The sequence below is a fragment of the Lemur catta genome, chromosome 9, assembly GCF_020740605.2.
Source record: "Lemur catta isolate mLemCat1 chromosome 9, mLemCat1.pri, whole genome shotgun sequence".
NCBI classification, from domain to species: Eukaryota; Metazoa; Chordata; class Mammalia; order Primates; family Lemuridae; genus Lemur; species Lemur catta.
Window position 1 is genome coordinate 58761241 of NC_059136.1, and position 24348 is coordinate 58785588.

Sequence of the window (24348 nt, forward strand, 5' to 3'; positions counted from 1 at the left end):
AAGGCCCTCTTATTTGATACTATGAGTACTGGTTTAGTTGATGGGGGTGGGGGGGTGAGGGGGAGCAGGAAACAGTAAAAATCACAAGAAAAGAATAATCTAGACTCTAAACATTTTATTTCAACATAAAACAAATGTATATTCATTTATTAATCTTTTGATGTAGGTAGAACCAAGGACTTTAAATTTCTGTCTCATCTTACATAAACACCTTTAATGCATGATCTACAATTTCTACTGTCAATATTTTTACAAAGTAAAGTTCCTGTTTCATAGAGTTATTGTGAAGATAAAATGAGATAGTACCCTTAAAAACAGTGCCTGACACTAATGAGCACTCAGTAAAAGGTAGTATTTTTATTATGTGCATAGAACTTGGTTTACAAAAAAAAAAAAAAGATGCATATTAAATCAGCAGATCTTTTCAACAACCCTATAAGGTAGGGTAGTATTTATTACTATTCCCATTTCTCAGATGAAAATACTTGAGGTACATAGCACATAAGTGACAAATAATAAATGATATAGCTGAGGTTTGAACTTAACTCTGTAAGAGTAATACAGGCAATCCCTCTTGAATAGGTAGCTGAAGAAAGAGGAGAACTGATAAGAGAATGCCAGAAGACCCATATTTCCTAGCTCTTTAAAAATTAATACCTAGGCTGAAAGGGACAATGCAGTATGGACCTGGAAACCTGCACTCTTAACCAAACACATATTAGAGTCAGTCACAAACTGATTTGGGATACAGCAAAAACTCTGACCTATTAGTTGTTGAGTTGAGAAAGGTCTATATAAAAGAAAACACATCCAACATACCAATGTTACTGTGTTGCATACCACTGCAGTATTTGCAACCGACACTTTACTGAGAAATATATTTTTAAAAAACTGACAAAATGTTTTCAAATGTTGACATAAAATTATTTAAAATAAGTCATCTCCTGTTTATCAAACAGCAAATTAATGATACATGTGCTATTTACAAAGAAAGAGCCAGAGATAAAGTGACCCAGGGAGTTATTTGAAAACTGGATACAAAAGAGGGATTCCCAAACACACACACACACACACACACAGGTTTGCTTGAAGGGATCTAAATAAGACAGCTATGGGCAAGGACATCAAAAGATAGGATTAGAAAGAGGTAGATTCAAAGATTTAGAAACATATTCAAGTCTGTCTTGTAAATAAAACTTCTGTGTGGCACATTCTCCTTCTAGACAATCAGGTAGTAGTTATATAATCATATCAAAATGCAGCAGGGCAGGATAACTTAGCTCATGTTAATTATAAATTTATTTTTAAAATGTGACCAGGCACAGTAGCTCATGCCTATAATCCTAGCACTCTGGGAGGCCAAGGTGGGAGGATTGCTTGAGGTCAGGAGTTCGAGACCACCCTGATCAAGAGCGAGACTCCATCTTTACTAAATATAGAAAAATTAGCCAGGCATTGTGGCACACAACTGTACTCCCAGATACTTGGGAGACTGAATCAGGAGGATTGCTTGAGCCCAGGAGTTTAAGGTTACAGTGAGCTATAATGACGCCACTGCACTCTAGCTGGGGCAACAGAGCAAGACTCTGTCTCAAAAAAAAGTAAAGAAAGACAGAAAAAAAAACATTTGTTAGTATAGCATGATAGAAATATACACAACTGAAATATAAATTCACATTAAATGTGGAATCATTGTGCTGGTGAAAATAATAATACTAACAAAAGAAATAGTAACAAAATTATATTAATAGTAACAAAAGAAATATTTGCCAAAAAACTGCACTGAGTACTTCACATACATAATTTAACTTAAGCCTTACAAAAATTTAAGTGGTAATTTGTTTTTAAATGAAGAAAATGAAACTTAAGGTGGTGGAATAACTTGGCCAAGGTCATTCCTTTGGAATGTGGCAGGACTGGGATTCCAACTCACATCTAACTCCAAACACCATGTTCTTGATCATCACAACAGAGGTTGTGATGATCACAACTGTCTCTGCCAAGCACAGGTGCTGTTTTCTGAGCATCTGCCACTCGTTGGCACTGTACTAATTCTTTATTCACTACCATTAATCCTTAAAACAAACCCTTTAAAGGAGTGGATTTGTTTTATAAATTTTATAGATAAGAACATGAGACCTGGGAAGACCGAATTAACTCCCAAAGTCACAAAGACAGTTAAAGTAAATAGATATTTGAAAACAGGTTTGTTGGGTTCCAAAGTTAAACCTCTTTCACCTAAACAGTGCTGAGCTAATAAAACTGAGGAAATGATTTGTAAAATACTTGCAAGTGGAATTAAAGCATTAAGTCTTGCTAGGGAAAAAAACTTCATGTCAATGACTGAACTATCTGTATGACATCTTGGTATTTCCAAATAAAGAGAATCTATGAGACAAAATTATATTAATTATGTTAAAGAGGCATTGACTTTAAGTCTCTGATAAATTAGTCATTACATTATAAAATTTGTAAACTTACTTAGCAATAAATTGAAAAAGAAACTTTTGATAATGATTAAGTAAAAAATAATGTACCAAAACATGTTTTAATAATTTACTTTGTTAAGCAAGTTTGCAAAGATGAACGTAACAAAAATCTTCATATCAACCCTTTTTAATATTGGTGTAAAGTTAGAAAAACCAGAAAAATATCCTAATATCTACCAATAATGTATTATCCACCAAGACATCAATTATAGTAATTTCAATATAGTCATACAACAGAATGCTACAATGTCACTGAAAATGAGGATGAAATGCTGTATTTATTAGCATAGAAAGATGGCTTTAAAACACTGTTGAGTGAAAAAGCAGGTACAGAAGGGAATGAATGGCATGAAGTTATTCATGTATGATTATATGTTTATTTACCTTTGCATAGAAAACTATCTAAAAGGATGTTCACCAAAATATTAACATTATCCTCTAGCTCACAGTATTTCAGATGTTTCCTAATACTTCTTAATATTTTTTATTTTCACTGGAATTTCTGCATTAAGCATTTATCATAGTAAGAATAAAGGGCATTTTATAAAAAGAATAAGAAAAGACTGAATCAGCACATGATTTTACATATTATTCAATATGAAGGTGAGTAATTATGTCTGTTACATAAACACTCAAACCTACTTGATCCATACAATTTTTTTAAAAACCTGTTATTTTAATAAGAAAACTAGCTGGAAAAGTTTCCTAATTTCACCAAAATATAATGTTAGAAACATGATTTCAAGGGTACTTCAGGCTATTAAGAGGCTGACATTAAAAAGAACAAAGGGCCAAGACAGTGGCTCATGCCTGTAATCAGCCAAGCACTTTGGGAGGCAGAGTCAGGAGGATCACTTGAGGCTGGGAGTTCAAGACCAGCCTGTGCAACAAAGCAAGACCCCATCTCTATAAAAAATAACAAAAATAGCCCAGAGTTGTAGTGTGGTGCCTGTAGTCCTATCTACTTGGGAGGCTGAGGCAGGAAGATTGCTTGTGCTCAGGAGTTTTGGAGGTTGCACTGAGCTATGGTCCTGCCACTGCATTCCAGACTGCACGACACAGAGAGACCCTGCCTTAAAAAAAAAAGAACAAAGTTCAAAGTTCCAATAGTTAACGGAAACCAGTGCAGAGCTCCTATGCACACTTCTGAAGGGCTTCCTGATTACCCAATATCAAACAAAATCTTTCTAAATTTGTTTTCCAAAAAGTAAAAAAATGGAAAAATCCAAACTAAGTCTTATCATCAGAATTTTAGGTCAATACACATAAGTAGACCCTATAAAAGCTTTACTTTGATTTTTAAATTTAGCATCTAAAGTCTTAAGCTTTCTGAATTCGTTTAGAAAAGTATTACTCTTGATTACACGGAATGTCTTTAAGGATTCCCCCCATATAGACACATAAAAATTTATACCAAGAATGCTGTTTATCACTATTTTAGTCCATTTGTGCTGCTATAACAAAATACCTGAGACTGAGTAATTTATAAACAACAGAAATTTATTTCTCACAGTTCTGGAGGCTAGGGAGTATAAGATCAAGATGCATGCAGCCTGGTGTTCACTTCCAAGATGGCACTTTGAACACTGTGTCCTCACATGGCATAAGGACAATAAGGAAATGAAAAAAGGGAGCTCCATTCAACCTCTTTTATAAGGTCACTAATCTCATTCAGGAAGGCCTGCCCTCATAACTTAATCACCTCCTGAAGGTCCAGCCTCTTAATATTACCACACTGGCAATTAAGTTTCAACATACAAATTTTGGGAGGTATATTCAGATCATAGTAATCACCATCCTTGCATAAATATGCATTCCCACTGTACACTGATAAAGTTTTGTTTCTAAGGCAAAAGAAAGATTTAACTATACTAGAAAGATTCATTAAAATTTATATTCAGCACAGGTTTTTATTTTATATACTAAAAAAATATATTGTAGTAATACTAGAAATAAGAATCTAGGATATATCCTACATATATATGGTACGTCCAAGATTTTTTCTATCATTAATTGTATAGATAGTATCCTAGTGTCTAGTGATAAAAAGTTTATTAAAAATGTATGGCTACTGGAATAATAGATGCTCTTCATATCCTTGCCATGGTCTGGCACAGAAATGACACCTACACAGGTACATCTCATTTGGACACATCGTTAAGAGAGTCACAAAACAGGCAAAGGAATGAACTCCAAACTCATTTTTAGTATCAATAAATATTTACATTATATATAGGTTGTCCCTGACTTATGATGGTTTGACATATGAGTTTTCAATTTTTTGATAACAGTGTGAAAAAATAGGCATTCAGTACAAACCATATTTAACATTTTGAATTCTGTTCTTTGAATGTAGTATGATACTTTCTCACAACGCTGGGTACTGGCAGCAACCTACTGCTCCCAGTCAGCCATGCTATCTCAAGGTAAATAATCAATACTCAGCAGTGTAGTGTGTTGCCAAATGATAGGATAATGTAAGTGTTCTGAGCACATTTAAGGTAGCTAGGCTAGGCTAAGCTATGATGTTCAGTAGGTCAGGAGTATTAAGTGCATTTTCAACTTATGATATTTTCAGCTTATGGGTTTATCAGGATATAACTCCATTATCATAAATTGAGGAACATCTGCACTTATATATCATATATTCTATAGCTTTAATGTGAACATGAGTTATGATACTCAGATTCTTCCTTGTTTTCAAATTTAGAACAGGTTCCTTCTGTTCATAAATTCATAAAATCCATTACTTAATCTTGTTCAAAATACAATTCTTTCCTTGCCCCTTTTCCACTTAGACTGTTCATAGGCATATCATTAATCTGTGTATAAAGCTTAAGTAAAAAACTATCATATGTATTAATGATATATTTAATATTAACTTTTTTGAAATTTTAGGACATTTTTTATTACCTAGTACTAACAGAATTTTTTTTGTATTAACTACCCATATCTCTGTAACTCTTTTCTACTGCTTAGTTATGTCTGTAAAATCTTCTTAGTATGTCATTAGCATAATACATCTTAATATATAATTGAATGTTTGTCAATGAGGATATTTTACATTTTTTAATACCAAATATTTTTAACACATCAATTTTTTAAAAAGAAACCAGTCAAACATAGTATCATCAATGTCACTTACAGCTACCACCAGCCACATGGTACCTTCCTCAATTTTACTTCTACCTGTAGAATATTGTCATAATATACCAGTATGTGAGAACAGCAATTTCACTGTCATCTTCCTGAAAATCATTGTAATAAAAAGCAATAATAATAAACAAATTTGCTTGGTTTATAACATAAATGGTGATCTTTTTAAAGAGATGCCTTTATGCAACGAACAATCAACACAACAGTATTCTGATACTGCAACTACTGAATAGATTAAGAAACGGTCAAAGTGAGATCAAGCGATTTACACAAAAGTTGGATTCCGGAGTTAGAATTAGAATTCCAGGGTAACAGCCTTTAAGTTAGGGACACATTTCTTCCTTCATATAACAGAAATCTTTTCTTTGCTATGCTCTATCATTCCATTATACTTTCTAAAAATCCGCTTTGGACCAGCCATCAAAAAGATAGAGAAGAGAAAATAAACAAGAAGCACAGATAATGATTCAAAATAAACCACTGCCTGTATTTTAGAAAAATTATAAAAATTTGGTCATAAATAGATTTAAAATATAAAATTTACCCCAGAACTGCAATATATTGAGCATATTGTATAATCTTAGAAATAGACACATTTTAGACTCCATTTAAAGGGAACAAATAAATTTCTATGATTATATTTAAATTATTTGATATTTTTAGTGATCTGTGTATATGCGATTGACTTGAGCAAAGTAAAAACATCTAGGTCCCTGTGTTTAATTTTTATAAATTTTAAATATACAATATCTAAAAATGATCTTTTAAGCTACAAACTTCAGAGGCTGTAATGACTAAAGTAATGGACAAAGCTGGTCAGTAATTAAATTGATCGTATCTCCCTGAAGGCCAAAACCCTAGTACATGACAACAGAGTTCAACATTCCCCAGCTGCCGAGGAGTTAAGGCTTTCAACATTTGGATATATGCAGGCATCTTATTTTCCCAGGATTTCAAAGTCCACATGCAGGCTGCTGTTCAGCTATTATAAATGAGTAATTCAAGTAGGGCATGACTGCTTCTTGTATTAACTTAATAAAGATGTTTCACTCCAAATGCATCACCAGTTGTGTTAAGTTATCCCTTTCACAGGCTGACTGAGGCTTACTTATGCCATGCTTTGTTAACAATGAATTCAGTACAAAAAAATCCTTAGTTTTTCTAAGGCTAAAATTCAAGTTCTACTTAATAATTAACTCCAAGCTAAACTACATAAAATAAATATAATCTAATAATCCCAATATTTATTTTAATTTTAAAAATTTGTCTTAGGAAACAAAAGTAAATAAGTATTCCAAATATCTTATATTCTACAATCATTTTAAAATTAAAAAATTTTTAATACAATCCCCTAATATGGTATCTACATATAGTGGAATACTTTAGAGGAAAAACTACTTTACCACAAATATGTACCAAACACCAGTTTTTTTTTTTTTTTTTTTTGGAGACAGGCTTTCACTCTGTTGTCAAGACTAGAGCCCAGTGACATCATCATAACTCACTGCAACCTCAAACTCCTGGGCTCAAGCCATCTTTCTGACTCAGCCTTCCAAGTAGCTGAGCTTACAGATTGTGCCATCATGCCCTGCTAATTTTTGTATTTTTTTGTAGAGATAGGGAAGGTGTCGCTATGTTTCTCTCACTGGTCTTGAACTCCTGCCCTTAAGTGTTCACCTGCCTTGGGCTCCCTAAGTGCTAGGATTACAGGTGTGAGCCACTGCACCTGGCCCCAAACACATTTTAACAATTATACATTTCATACTTTTACAAAAATATGGTCTTCAATTAGTGATAATTACCATTTAAAACAAAAAATATGCCAATTGAAAGTATATACAATGCTAAAATAAGAATTTTCAACTTGTGCAATCTTTTATCATTCAAGGCTTAAATATTAACCCTTCTTTGAGAGACCTTTCCCACTACTATTTAATCCTCCCTTCTTCCATTCAAATTAATCTCTTCCCTCTATTTTCTGAGAGCAGCACTTCTCTCCCAATCCATTACAGCATTTGGTAAAGTCAAGTATGTTTTTAGAATTAGTTGTATGTATGTATTACTTGACGAGGGCCCTGTATTGAGTACTCTTCTATACCAGCCTCTATCAGTATCTCACTTGCAGCTAGCAGCCAATAAATAAATAGAATTCAATGAACTGAATAATCAATTATTTGGGATCTGAATTTCTTCATAGCCTGGGCTCTTTTGTGTAATGGTGAAGAATATGAGTTCTAAAGTCAAACTGCCTGGATTCTATATAAAATGCTTACAACAATACCTAGCATATAGGAAGAATTAGGGGAAAAAACAGTATTATTATACCAATTGCCTCTAAATAAAATTTACCCTAAATAAAATGTGGTTCTTGTTTCTTTGTTACTCATTCCAGTGAAAGGCATTCTACTGTCTACTCAGCTCTTCAAACCCACACACTAGCACTTTGTCTACTGTTCCCTTTCCCTTAGCCATCACATTCAATTAAACAATTCTTGTTGATTCCAACCCATTAATATATCACAAATCTGTGTAATTCTCTCCATTGACAGACATTACCATTTTTTCACTGCAACGTACTTCTAACTTTTCTCATATGGCCTTATGTCTTCTACCTTCATCCATACTGTTGGCTAAGTTGTTTTCTAAAGCACTAATGTGATAAAGCCTTTCAATTATTCCTTTTGGCAATCAGTCCAAACCCTGTCAGATGACTTTCAAGGCCTTTCATTATCTGAGGGGGCCAGCTTATCTCATCAGGCACAAACTATTATCATGGCTCCCATCCCATTCAAAGCTTCAGTTCCACAGAAATTATTTCGTTTTCCCAAACCTGACCCACTGTTACTTTTTCAGCTTCGCGGACATGACTTATTCCAGGAATCCTTTCCCAAGTTGCAAACACTGGGTTAAAGGTTTCCTTCAATGTGAATTCATACTATCTTGTTTTACGGCAACATTTTTAACTACCTTTTAAATGTCTGCTTATCTGTATGTCTTCCTCAAGAACAATAAACTCATCAAGAGGTAAAAGGCTCTTATTTATCTCTATATCATAAGGTTCTAGCACCAAGAAAATATGTGTTGAATGAATGAAGATTAACGAACTGATCATCAGAAAATGGCCATTTAAATTAATACACATAGTAAAAAGAACACTAGAAGAGTCAGTCTTACTTCTACCATTCACTAGATGCTTAATTCTAATAAACCTTGACGATCTGTAAAATATTTGCTTTATTCTTTTATTCTGGACTAGAAATGTTCTTGAAAGTCTCTGCTGCTCAAAATATATATATTCTTCTACACAGGATGAGTAATTATAACAAAATCTTATTTTAAGGACAACTGGCAATCAATGGTTTAACAATATCAAACTGACTTTTTAAAAACTTACCCAATAACTTTCAGTTTAATATTGACGATTCCTTCTCCCCTCTTGCCTCTCCATTCAGTGGCTGCCTATCATCCTGATAGGCCTGTCACCTCCTTTTCCCCCCCAAGATTATTCACTAAGCTCTGCCTGCTTTTCATCAACTGTAACTCATTATTTCGGAAAAATCTCATGCCCACATATAGAAATGAATCCTTTTTAAACTCTCAACTTTTCCTGTTTCTCCATCAACTCTTATCCAGTTAGTTACTCCATTTAGGAAATGTTCTATTTCTCAACTTGAATCTAAAAGTAACCCTAATCATAGCTAATAATCATAAATAATGATCAAGACAAGAAGAGAGGAACTGACTGGAAATGAAGGTTAAAAAAAAAAAAAAAGAGCAGCACTGTCATCAATCTCTAATGTCCTGGGAATGCCCATAAATACTTTTAAGTGTTTCTATACAAATATTTACTATCCCATTCTTCTAACTAAATCTACTTTACCTGAAGTAGACGATTTTGGATATTATTCAAGTTTACTGACTGTGTTTTTAACTCTTCCTTTGAAGTTATTATTTCTAGAGTATTAGCTCCTACCAGTTTTCATTAACAGTTTAGAGTATTTCAACTTCATCATGGGTTTAATAAAAATAGAATTTTATGAGCTCACCTTGGATTTTAACTTATGAGAATCTATATCTTTGTTCCTATGTAAAAATGCATTCAAATATTCAAAGAGCTATTTTTCCAGTGAACACTTAGATGGCAACCATTGAAGGTTTTCATTTTTGTACTATCCCAGATAGTTGATTAATGATAAAATTCCAACTATACATCAAAAAGATGACATTTTAATTATAACTAGAAAGAAATTATAAGAAAAATATAGGCATCTTAAATATTTTAATCACTAGACTAAAACTATTGAAGGAAAAATGCAAATCATGCTACCTTAAAGTCTAGTATTTTATTCAGGTATACCTATTGGATCTTAGATCTTCCAAAACACCTTTAAAAGTGAAATTGTATTTAAATATCAAAGGTTATATAAGAATTAGTGTGCAAGAATGCCTATTTGTGAGCAAAATAACCATAATGACCTATAAATAAGTTAGTTGAAAAACATTTTGTAGAAGAAATATTTTTAAATGTTTGTATTGTTTGCAGAAAATATCAAATACCACAGAAGAGTAGAAGCATGAATGGGAGCTGACTTATTAGCCCATCAAGCACTGGTAATCACTGCTAAAAAGAGTAATTTTTCTATGAATATAATACATGAATATATATGCATTTATATATTGAGAAAATTTTTACAAAACTGGAATCTTATATGTAGGTTTATATTTTTATTTTTTCACACAACCTTTTAATATGAACATTTTCCTATGACATCAAATATTTTCTATTGGCTAATTTCAAAGATGCCATTCTACAGATATACTCTGACTTATTTCATAATTTGCCTACTATTAGTCAACAAAGATAATTTGTGGTTATTATAAATAAGCTGACATAAATACCCTTATATTTTAAATAAAAGTAGTTTATATGCATTTTGGATTATTCCCTTAGGATATGGTCTTAGAAGTAGGATTATGAAGGATAACCACTCTTAAATCCTTCATAAATTTTATTCAGTTGATTTCTGGAGACTTTGTGCCAATTTGTACTCCCACCAGACTTTTACAAAAGTACTCATCTCATTATAATTTCTCAGTTTATATATATACATATATATAAACTGAGATATACATATATAATTATGTATAATATATATAATTGCAGTTTTATCATTTATTAAATATTTATCAATTTTACAGTTTAAAAATTTGTTCCTTGTTAATATTCATTTCTTTTGACTATTTGTTAATTTTATTTTTTCATGTGCTTTTGATTATTTGTATTTCTTTGTCTCCTTTGGCCATTTTCCTATAGTGTATTTGTATTTTTGTTATTTATCCATAGCTGAGTTTTACACAACTTTGTCTCCTATATTCCTGCAGATATTTTCACACAATATTTCAGATTTTCATCTTTTAGTGGAAGAATAGACTGTAATTTCTACATTCAAAGGACCTCTGATAGTTTAGATAATATTTCATAAATTGTTTAATTTTCATAAGACAAACAGAATAAATTAACTACTAAAATAAAAATGTCATGCAACAGAATATTACTTTTGTGAGGCTTGGAAATTCTACCTCCGTGTGTGTACATATATCTACATCTATCAATCATAGGTCGTATCATAAATCACCATGGATAGATAGATGTAGGTATCTATGCATATCTCCTTAATGCTTAAAGCAGCACCTAACATACAGTACAGTAGTATCAAATATTTGTGGTATAAATACTTTTCCTAAGAAAGCTTTTTAATAAGAGCACTTTATTTACTTAACTAAAACCAAATTAGAACATTTTATTTACTTACTTAATAAACAAAACCCAAAACAAAACAAAAAAAGCCTTATTCCGGAAAGTTTCAGGTATTGACAAAGCAACTGCCTGAAAGGAACTTAGTATGGCCAAGATTTCAAAAGTCAAACTCAAGGTCTACAGAAGTAGCCCAGAATTACTTAACAATCAATACCTCCTTTGGACATGAGGAAACTGTTACTTCATCACCGCCCTCTGCTGGTGGTATCATTTCCCTTTAATTTTCCTTACATGAACTGACCCTTTGCTTCACAAAATTACTTCTAATCGGCCTCTATATTTAAATCACACACAGCTAAAAATAGCCTAGCCATCTGGAATTTAGTAAGTTTTGTAGGATATAAATTGTGCTTCAATGTAGAGCTCTGCGTTGTTTAAAGCATATCCTTCCAGGTTATCAGAGTCTGATTCTACATGACTGCACCTTTCACTGCTTTTGTGCTATTATACAACTAAGTAAATTGTAGATAACTGATAGCAGAGCAAAATAACTGTTGACTATAGACAGGTAAATAAATTCTGTCAGGTAGAAGTTCAACTGACCTCCCTACCTCACTGAGGAAGAAGTCAGTTTGTCCAAGTTTATTTTAGTATTACTGATCTATATGCCTGTTTTTTAAATTCTCCTTTGATCTGGTTGTAACATCTCCCTGTTTCCTTTATTAATGAGTTAATAAAATCTTTAACATTTGTCCACTTTATATGAGAGTCATGATTACATTTTTTAAAAATTATTCTTTGACAGACTGAAGGTAGACTACATTTTTCCCCCACAGAGCTATTCAGAAATAAAATGATATGGGTCTGTAGACTATGCCCAAATAGCCGAAGTTGTTTCATTTGGACCATCTTGTATTTACTTAATACCCATCATGTACTAGTCATGGTCCCTCCCCTTAAGAACGCCCAATCTCTTGGCAAAGGAATCCTATGAACAGTTATGACTGTTTGCAGCACTAATACAAGTCAAAGTGTTGTGGTAGTGCTTAGAGGGAGTAATTAATTGGGATGGGAGGGGTGAGGAAAGGTATGAGGAGGAGGAAAGGCAAGTCAGAGGGAGGTGAAAACAAATAAAACAAATAAAAATACCCTCAGTAAAGTACTTAAACTGTCACACATTAATGGACAACAGACTCTCATTTATTTACAAAACAAAGCAATGGTATGATAATGATTTCTACATATACTGGAGTGAATAAAAGGGATGCAAAACCTGTCTGTAAAATCAAGTTTATTCTAGAGAGAACAGAACAAGTAGGAGAAGGAGCAGGTAGCAAAGGCTGATGTGAATTTCACCACTGTTTTGTAAAGCAACTCCTGGTTTTTCACAAGGAGTTGTTTACTGCTTCCCTAGGCTTCTACTCCTCTCTTTCGGCCAGTAGGAAAGCTACTATATAGCCAACTTCAAAATCTGCGTAAGATCACAAGATTAATGTCATTGGACCTTAAATACAAAAGCTATGAGTTGCAAAAGTAAAATCTCATGGAGATGATTTATATCATTTCTTAAAATACAAAATAAAGCAATAATGGCAGCTTTTTGATCCATATACTTTAAATAAATTACAATAAAACAGTACACTTCTATAATGAAGTTCATTTGTAGTCCAGTACAACCTGAATACTTCTTGTATACTAATTTACTACTAGCTACTTACTAATGAAGCTACTACTTATTTACTTTGAATACTGGTTTACTTTACTATATAAGCAGTAAAATTAAAATGCAAAAATTTTGACCTTGTGCTATAAATGAGGGAAATAACTGGTCACCCTTGAGGCTCAAGGGATTCCTTCCTCTGGCTTCCTTCTAGAGTCTGGGACCTTTCAAAGGAAGCAAGCAAAGTAATTTCCTGTTACTATTGCGACTGGTCCTGACTCCTAGTATCATAGCTTCCAAGAGACATTTCAAAGTAGAAGGAGGATTCCAGAACTAGGTAAAGGATTTACTTCTAGCTTCGGAACCACATACCTATATGTTTAAAGAGTTAAATTTTTGAGGAAAAATTTAAAGTGAATAGGGATAAACTGCAATGTTGAGATTAAGCAAGAAAAGAAAGGACTCAGAGAAAAACCTTAAGTGACTAATACAGGGTTCTCTTTCAAACAGAGTAGTTAATACTTAAAATCTACATTATATTTTACAGTGTACAATGCACTTCAGAATATAGTATTTAATTTAATCTTCACAGCAATCTTAGTAAGCAGATAAGAATATTTCCATTTTACAGATGAGAAACCAATACGCAGAAAGCTTGACTTGCTCAAAATAATATAGTTTACAATGGATGAATATGAAACCAGAATATAAGCCTTCATATCATTCACTTGTTCATTCATTCAGCCATGACTGTTTATATGCTTATCACCTCAATATATTAGACGTTGGTTTACAGTAGAGGTTTTGATGCATCCTATTTCTACACACAGAAAACTTGCAATAAATAACTGTTGAATGACATGAATAAATGAATGATTATACTAAAATAGTTGACCAATAAAAAATATAAGAATGGCAACGAAACACTGCAAAGTAGTCTTTTACTTTAATAAAAATAAATTTGAGAATCAATACAACACAAAGTAACCATCATGATTTGAAAAAGAAAAAATATTTTAAACATATATCTGCTTTAATGTATGTGAAGTTTAAATATATACCTGTGTTAAATCTGTAAATTCTCTTTAATTACTATTCTAGATAGAATTTAACATTTCTTACACTTGAAAATATTGTTCTGTTTTCCTAATAAAATATTTAAAATTTTTGAAAAAAACTATAATCAGAATGCATATGGCACATATTTCATACCTTTTATCGTGTGTATATGTGTGTCTCTAAATGGAAAAAAGATTTTTTAAGTAATTAGTATGATAAAAAATTCTCTGTGCTACAAATGCAACATTCTCAAAAGGCTATGTCCTGGAAATTATCATAATCCTTTAGAAATTGTTTATATTACAATTAAAATCACTTTGTTCCTATGTTCCCACAACTAGTTCGTATGGTAAAGAGATCAGTAAACTTACTTTTATGCGTAACATCTTTACCATTTGCTCCCCTTTCTGTGCTTGTGATTAAATGTAACATTTTGAAATCCCAAAGTTCTGAGAAAAACATAAATCCTTGTCTCACAGCTGCTGTTTGACTGTGGAAACACATGCATTTTCTTTTCAAGCATCTACCATCAAAACTCCCAAAGGGCTCGGACTGGAGAACACCTGCATCTCTTCATTTAGTTCCAATAACAGGGCCTAAACTCCAAAATTACAAAAATAGACGCTCTGTTCTGCTGTAGTTAAATTTTGCCCCTAATTCCCGTGAACAAAAATGCTAGGAGCATGAAATCATTCAGGCAAGCTCTGTCATCAAGAGGATAAGATTTTTTGCACCAGAAGCCCAGTGGGAACATGATAGAAAACTGGCAACAATTACAGATAAAGTACATAGGAAAGTCCTCAGGGAGGAAAGAGGAAATGTAATAAGATAGATGGGTATAATTTTTACACATTTATGCCCAAACCACAAATGTGAATTGTCTTTAATTGCTGCAATGTATAAGCATTCTTACGCATGTGTTCTGTCAAAAATACTAAAAACATAACTTCAAGGCAATTCACTTATTACTATGAGAATTTTTTGACACAAAAAAGACATTCCTTTTAAATTAAAATTTAAAATGTAAAATACCATTTCTATTTGTAAAACTCCTTAATAGTTCATATCCTAACCAACAAACTCTGAATGGTGAAATAAAAAAGTGTGTCTGCTTGCTGGTATGTTTTAATAAAGAAGGAGAACTACCTCCTAATCTAACTATGAATTTCTATAGACTAGAATTATAATTCTGACTTTCCTTTACAATAATGATGATCAAAAGTTTCCCATATTCAACGAGCAAAATATCAAATTATTTTTAATTTATGACAATCTGGTAAAGTTAAAAATGTTATACTACTTATTTCTGCAACTAATTACATTAGAGAATAAGAAGATTGGCTTACATTTAAAGATACTTTAAGATGAACATTTGTTTTACATCTTTTAAAATAACATTATAATCACATAATTCTATTTTTCTCATCTTAGGAAAAAATGTTATTTTGAGTTCGATATATTAAAAGCAAAAACAGTATGTGCATCTGACTTGCACAAGTAACTACAGCTAAGCAGATACTCTAAAAGATGTCTTCCTTCATTAATGGTGGACTGAAATCAATTAGGCGAAATTTTAGAGAAGTAAGTATAAAGCTCTACATGTAGGTTCATAAACTAATATAGACACATAAAATGTGTAAAACTATCTTAAGAGTAGCTCATATGAAAAAGATCTATAGTGCCCAGTGGTACACAAGCTCAAGACAAATAGCAACTAAATAAGAAGTCCACTATACAAATCTGAGAAGTATACATGCTATACTTTGTGCTATATGGAGGATTGTGTCAAATTTTGGAGTACCATTTTAAAGGAGACATTTTCAAACATAAAGTGGAAGTAATCATTATGGCAATGAATCTGAAGACAAATCATATGGGAAATGATGGAAATAAATTTACAATGTTTTAGGGCTAAGCTATTCAGCTAAAAAAAACAGCTTTCGGGGAACATCTACCATATGCAGGGAAGAAAGGAGGAGGAATTGAGCTAGTACAGAAATCGACAGCATTAACAGGGAAATAGTATCATTAATAAAAAGAGTAGATAATGAAGTATGAAATAGGGAAGAAAAATTATATTGAGCTTAGTTTTGCCTTTTTAATTTTTTTTCAGCTCCTCCCCTTACCATACCCAAGTTTAGTTTTAAATGTGTTAGGCACCATTAAAATATCCACAGAAAACTGCTTAAGAGGTGGCTAAAATTTTGAGTCTGGATCTCAAAAGAAAATAAATAGAGAGATATAAAGTTATAGTTGCTTGCTGAAAACAGAAGCGTTGATTAGATCACCCACACAGGAAAGAAGATCAATAATATCATCTTGGAAATGACATATATTTAAGACACAAAAGAAACATGTTTGAAGAAAGAAACAAAGCAAAAAGAACCAAGAAACCACATTGTTCTGGTGTCAAGAATTGTAAAGGACCTAAAATTTTACCCTACCACAGTATCATGAATGCTGCAGAAGCCAAGGCTCCAGAGTCACAGATTAAGGACTTTATTACTCACGGCACAGGAAGTAGCATGATAGCAACATATTTGCATCAGGTCCCTTTGCCCACTAGTCTCACAGGCAGATGTGTCCAGATGGATACCTATACATGCAGTGAATTACATAATGGGAAATGAACCCTGAGTTAAGGAACCTAGTATTTTATAACAGGCAGTAAACATGCCTTCTGTTTGCTCCAGAGTGAGAAACAATATTTACAAGGATGTTCACTATACAAACATCTTTGAAAAGATAATCCAGGACAAAGGGTGGTTGGTGCCTCCATTCAAAAGAAATGCAAAAAAACAAAAGATCTATGGAGACTTGTCTCTTAATACCTGAAGCCAAGAGAGACTAAGGTTTCAACAGAAAAGGTATGATCATAGCTGTAAATGCTAGAGACTAAAGAGGATGAATACTGAATGGGGGAAAAAAAAGATAAGATAGCAAGTATTGTCAGGTACATTTGAGGCTGATATATTATTTCATGTCACTTAAAAAGTAAAATCAAACCAAAAAATGGAAGTTACAGTCCAATGAACAAAGAATCTACTAGTAATTAGAACTGTCTTAACAGAGGGAAACATTGGTGGGTGCTTTCTCCAATGGTAGAGATATGCAGGAGAAGTAAGAGAAGGAAGAAACATAGGGAGAGAAAGGGGAAGGGGGTAACATGTATTAAGAGCTTATTATAATATTTATCTATCAAATACATTCATACCTTTGACCATCTGTCATAAATATTCATTCATTTATTCACTCATTCATTCAACAAATGACTTCTCAAGAATTTCTTATGTGTTAGGCAATGTTAGGCCCTGGAGATAAAATGATAAGCAACCAGTGGCTAAGTCTGCCCTCATGGAACTCATAGTCAAGTGGCAAAGACAGACTATATAAATATACTCTTGTCATATGGGCTATGAAGAATGTAACAGAGGTACTTAATTAAATTGAGTGTGGAGGGAGGGAGAGGAGAGACAGACTCAGGGGAAGCTTTCTTGAAGAGGTAGTAACTGAGCTAAGATCTTAAGACTTAACTGGAATTAAACAAGTATAGAAAGGGCAAGGATGGTTGTGAGAATCCCAAACAAAAAAAACAGCATATGTAAAAAGCATAATTACCATTGAGAAACCAAAAAAAGGCCAGTAGAGCTGGAGCAAACAGAAAGAGATGTGTAAAGAGGATTCCTAACACTGGCTTAGAAATTGAAATGATGGCCTAAGCTCTTTTGATACTAAATTGATAGTACTTTGCGATCATTTTCTATTCCTAAATAATAGACACTCTAAAATTTATTTAAACATTAATACCATGATTAACAAAGAATCAGAACTTTTTAGCAAGCAGAACCTACTATAACTCATGGGGAAAATATAGCATATAAAGAAGAGACAAGGTCTATATTTAAAAGGAAAGAAAAATATTTAGAACTCATCTTAAAATGTTACATACATCAATTATAGTCAACAGGTGCTTCTACCTATGAAGGAGTCAGAGGAGCATCTATTTCTCTGTTTGACCTCTAATATCTATACAAATGTTAGTGTCATTAAATGATTTCCCTGAATAGTGACCATGAATACAGGAAGCATGCTGGCACACTATATTCTCACAAGAGCTTTCAGCTCCTTTACTGTTAATCAGAGTCAGTAAAGTGCAGAATGCAATCAAAGGCAGAAGAGGGAAAAGTACAAAGGGAGCTGCTGAGACTTTAAAGACAAAGCAATCCTGTGAGATCATGAAAGCATGGCTCTTTTGATAGTGCTTAATATAAAGTAAAAAACAGAACTCCTCAAAGTTAAGAATTTTAAACTAGAGGATATGATGCTTAGCAATGTGTATCCTCAGGTAAGAAGACAAAATGGTAAACAGCCTATGACAGTGGAAAAATGTTATAGCCAGAAGCCCCAGATTCTAGTTCGGAGTCTGAATTACTAGGTACTTGGGACAAGTCATTTAACTACTGGGCCTCTATTTCCTCCCGTGAAAGACACAAAAAATATTTGCTGTGCCTAAAACAGTCTTCATTTGTAAGCAAATAAAACAATTTACATTAAAGTTAATTGCTAAATTGTAAACTACTGTTTTTATAAGGAGATTTACTAACACCGTTAATACTGCTCAGTCATATTAATTCCCAATTCCATTAATAAATCTGTTCACTCCCTCACATTCTGAAATCATAGTCAAAAGACTGCCTAACAAAAGCTCCTCTCAAAATTCACTTCCTAATTGACTTCAATATCATATCTACAAAATTTGCTGGTCCCCAATTTTAAACAAATTGAAAGAGGGCATCAATTTAGGAGTATATGCACAATGGCAGCTGTCTTCCACACATCATGCCATGATCCTTAGAAGCCAGTTAGTATGATCATCATTCAAATTCTATAAACTGATGGGAAAAGTTCATTAACAACCTCACCTGGACATCTATCTATTTGTAAAAACACAAACAAGGATTATTCAAGCTTTTCTTTAATTGTTCATCTAGAAAGGTTTAACCACTGAGCATCTTTTTTTTTCCTTAAAAATAAAGAAAGATTCTTGTTTAGTCTTATTTCCACTTGATGCTCCAACCTCAAAAACAAAAGTAAATGTGATCATCCCTTACTTGCTCATTCATTCATTAAGTATTTATTGTTAGCATACTATGTGCACGGTATTGTTCTAGACACTGGGAATAGTGACCAAAAAAAGACAAAAATTTCTGCCCAAATGAAGCATAAAATTCTAATAGCAGAAGAAAAACATCAATAATATAAATCAGTAACATATAAAGCATGGTTGACTCTGATAACCACTAAGAAAAACTAAAGAATACAGAAATAAGAAGTATAGTGTCAGTGTTTGTGTAAGAGAGAGAGAGAAAAAAAATTAGATACAGCGGCCAGGAAAGCACTTGCTGAACGGGTGATAGTTCAATAAAGTCTTGAAGGACTGTTAATAAATTATTTCCTCATTTATGATTTATTTATGATTTATCCATAACATCAGTCATACAGACACACCCAATTTAAATCTTGTTACACAAATACAAGATTAATCAAATATATCTTAAAACTAGCTTAAAAAATAGTACTTCTAAGTTCTCTAAACCATATCATAAATACCTGAGCCATGAATGTGGGAGGCAATTCCAAGGTGGATGGAAAACTAAAATTTAAAAGTACGCTAAATGAAGTATATAAGCGTAATTTAAATTAAAGCACATTACAGTTTAGGACTAAAACATACCCAAAGGAATATTTTCAAAATACTAAAAACATGATCACACTAAAATTTTACACATAAATCCATAAACATATCACCAAACACAACACGAATATTGAACATTAGGTAAATTTCCTTAACAAGAAAAAAACGTAAAACTTTACCCTATAAATATCATAGGTGTCACAGATAATTTTTCTTATACCAGTTTACTTTTAGATCTATATAAAAAGTTAAAAATGCAAATACAATTTTGGGACCTTAGAATTGTTTTTAAATTACAAATAATAATATAACTATTGTTGGGACAAAAATTAGATTATTATTTAAATAAGTTTTACTCATTGACTCATTCTAATTGTGGCAAAAAAAAAAAATTAGGAGTCCTTGTCCAACTTATGAGTATGTGGCAGATTCAAATAAGATTATCCCCTTCTTGGGTCTCAAAATTGTAACTGAACAGTCTGATCATTTTAATAACATCTTAATAAATCTGATGATTTGAAAACAAAAACTACTATGTAGATAATTATATAAAGGAATTTACTAAACAACATATTTAAGGAACATGATTAAATAGGCATTAACAAAGGCAGGATGGCCGGGCGCGGTGGCTCACGCCTGTAATCCTAGCTCTGGGAGGCCGAGGCGGGTGGATCGCTCGAGGTCAGGAGTTCGAGACCAGCCTGAGCAAGAGTGAGACCCCGTCTCTACTAAAAATAGAAAGAAATTATCTGGCCAACTAAAAATATATATACAAAAAAATTAGCCGGGCATGGTGGCTCATGCCTGTAGTCCCAGCTACTCGGGAGGCTGAGGCAGTAGGATCGCTTAAGCCCAGGAGTTTGAGGTTGCTGTGAGCTAGGCTGATGCCACGGCACTCACTCTAGCCCGGGTAACAAAGTGAGACTCTGTCTCAAAAAAAAAAAAAAAAAAAAAAGGCAGGATGTTTATTTAACCAACAATCCCTTCCTTCTAATAGTCCCACTTCCTGTTTTTATAAAGTTTTACTGAAACACAGTCATAGCCATTCATTTAAATATTGCCTGTGGCCGGGTGAGGTGGCTCACGCCTGTAATCCTAGCCCTCTGGGAGGCCGAGGCGGGTGGATCACTCGAGGTCAGGAGTTCTAGACCAGCCTGAGCAAGAGTGAGACCCCGTCTCTACTAAAAATAGAAAGAAATTATCTGGCCAACTAAAAATATATATAGAAAAAATTAGCTGGGCATTAGGTGGGGCATGCCTGTAGTCCCAGCTCAGGAGGCTGAGGCAGTAGGATCAGTTGAGCCCAGGAGTTTGAGGTTGCTGTGAGCTAGGCTGATGCCATGGCACTCACTCTAGCCCGGGCAACAGAGCGAGACTCAGTCTCAAAAAATAAATAAATAAGTAAATAAATAAATAAATATTGCCTGTGGCTATTTTAGTGCTACAACAGCAGAATAAAATACTTGAGACAGAAGCTATATGGTCCACAAAGCCTAAAAGATTAGCTATCTGGCTCTTTATTAAAATATTTACCAATCCCTGCCTTAAAAGATGGGTAAAATCTTTTATCCATAGGCACAGCCCTAGTTTGGGTCTTGGAGTCATCCTCACATCATTCTTTCTTTATGGTTCCAGATCCATTGTCACCAGGCTGGTATCTTCTTTTTGATGAGCGTAGTCTTTAGAAGGATGCCGACAGGCATCCTCAGACTCATCTTTCAAATACTAATTTCCATTTTCTAATGTGGATGCTATTCAGCTGCAAACTATATTGCAACAAAACTCATCTTTTAAATGTTTTTGTGCCCCTGCATATGTGCAGCTGGGCACTGCTTTAAAATTCACCTCCATATAGTCTCTCTCTAGTTTGTTAATTACAAATCTTTTTATAGTTTCTACTTTGAAGTTAGCAATGCTTAACATACTTTCTATAAGCTACAGTACTCACTGAGTAATGGTAATACAGCTATATTCTTAGACAGATATTTGAAACTATTCACTGACCAATTCATTCTAAAGAAAAAATTCAGACCCCCTACCTTTAAAAACAATCTCTATATTACTATTTTATTGCCAGCCTCATTGACTGGCCACCTTGGCTTTACTAACCATATACTGGCAAAGTGAACTCATGGCTGATATTGGTCTCTAGTCCTATCATACCTTTATTTTGCCCCCAGTCTTTATTGACCCTTCTGGTATTTCCTCTCAACATGAGAGACACGGCTCTGCTATTATAGTATTGAATAAAATGAAACAGATTCTAGGCAAAGTGCTACCAGAAAAAAATAAATCTCTAAGAAATAAGATCATGACTGCTGAGTTTTTTTTTCTCAGTTTCAACATCAAAATCTTTTCCTTTCTACAGAACTACAGAAGGCCCAAATAGCTAATTTAATATGACAAACCTTTGGGTTACAAAGTGCTACCCAAGAAAATATGTATTATGTGAGATGCTGTATTTTAAAACTCAGTTATACTTTATAGATATGAATTTGAGGTTGAACACTATACATACAGCTAAATTCTCTCATATAAAATAAAATCATTGTTTATAAAAACATTTAAATTATCAAAAATGATAAAAAAAATATTTCACTTGAATTTTGAAAAAGCACAACTGCAGCGAGTATCCCAATGATATACAAATTGCTAAAAAAGAAAAAAAAATGCTCACTTTGAAAAGCCTTTCTGGAGAAGAAAATGCAAAATAATGGAATAATGATATGTTTGTACTTACCAGAACTGTGGCAGTAGTCCATATATTGTGGAACTTGAATTGTGAAGGCTATTAAATCCGGAGCTAGGAGAGATTCTGGCTTTCTACTCTCATTGAGCCACTTGGTGCAGTGAAGGTCTTTAGTGTCAGAAGGACCCTGAAGCAAAGGAATCAACTTCTCTTTTCCACTGTCCACTGGATAAAAATATTTATAAACAACAAATCTTATTAAATAAAATATAGGAGTAGCTTGAGGATGTTTGACCTTAAAATATATTAACCCCACAATAAAACATTTCAGTTATATTTGGTAATTTTACTTGTATATTTAGTTATAGGGAGTCTGATAAATTAAAAGCGTATTTAACTTTTAAAATTGAGTTTTAACATTTTGCCAAAGAATGTAAAAAAGTTTATAAAAGGAAACAACTTGAACACATTGTCTTCTAAAAATTCAATGGAATCTGTACCTTTATAGGCTTATCTTGAAATTTAGTTGGTGCTGGAAAAATTACAAATAGTTTAAAAAAAATATTATAAAATAAAATATTGGTAGGAAGGTGAAGTCAATTACAACCCTAAATTTAAAACAGGATTTTCTTTTTATTGCATTATGCTAACAACATTTTAATTATTGTGTCATACATATCTATACCACCTATCACGCTCCAAAAGTATAAGAATAAATATTCCTTCAATTTTTCTTCCTTATAACCATTCTTAAAACTATGTAAAGTTTATCTCCTTAAATAAAAATTAATTTATTAAAGTCAAGGAGTATCATCCTGGCACGATTAAAAATTTTTTAGGTAAAAATTTAAAACCTCTGATTCATAGGAACAATGAGTAAATTCTTGTTTCAGTAACGCTCCTTGTAAAACGCAAGGCCAATTCTCCTACACAGGCAATAAAGTTTTACACGGTCCAGCTGCACATACCTGGGGCTTTGGCACAAATTTTTATTGATCCCATGGTCCCAGAGGCACATTTGACCAATGATGTGCTGCAGTACTTCAATTCAACATTCTGGATTGAGCCCTCAAGAGTTGGCAAGGGATTCTTAGATTTCACACCTAATAAAAGAAAACTGCAAATGTACTAGCCCATTGAATTTAAATAATTTTTATATTCCTTCACCAAGGCATTTAAACTTAATTATACTTTAATTATCTACCTCAGATGTTCTTACAGTATTTGTGTTAGATTTCATAGTTCAGTGTTTAGGAGGTGAAAGGACGCAATTTTAAAATAAATGGGCTGAACTCTTATAACCATACTTATGTAGTGAGCTCTTGACTAGTCAAGCTCTTCAAGCTAACAAAAGTAAATGCACAAATATTTGTTTAAAAAACAAGAGACAGTTTAAAAATCATATTTGGCTTTAGCTTACAGACTAAGATTTTTCCTTTTGAAATAAATTCAACTTATAAATTAAGTTTCATTTAGGCAGAGGCATTTAAACAGAAAACTACCTGAGTAAACAAACTCCCCAAAATATCTTGATCAGGTAGAGTGAAGAGATAAAACCAAAATACAGGTTGAGTATCCCTTATCTAAAATGCTTGGGAAGAGAAGTGTTTTGAATTCGGGATTACTTTGGATTTTGGAATATCTACATTATATACTTAGCAGTGGAGCATCCCTAATCTGAAAATCTAAAATCTGAAAAGCTCCAATGAGTATTTCCTTGGGGCATCAAGTTGGCACTCAAAAAGTTTCAGATTTTAGAGCATTTTGGATTTCAAATTTTCAGATTAGGGATACTCAACATATAGCTCAAAACAGCTCTTAAATTAAAACAGAATAGCTTAT

The 24348-nt window shown here is 33.0% G+C and overlaps 1 protein-coding gene across 1 annotated transcript in view; it reads right to left on the reverse strand.

The window, feature by feature from the left end:
* The window catches only part of VPS13B (vacuolar protein sorting 13 homolog B), a 752846-nt gene that overhangs the window by 512072 nt on the left and 216426 nt on the right, over positions 1-24348 (reverse strand). Inside the window, exons 18-19 of the mRNA XM_045560402.1 lie at positions 23475-23609; positions 22558-22731 (exon numbers count right to left, since the gene is read on the reverse strand). Coding sequence (XP_045416358.1) covers positions 22558-22731; positions 23475-23609 — 309 coding nt within the window. The remainder of the gene's footprint in view (positions 1-22557; positions 22732-23474; positions 23610-24348) is intronic.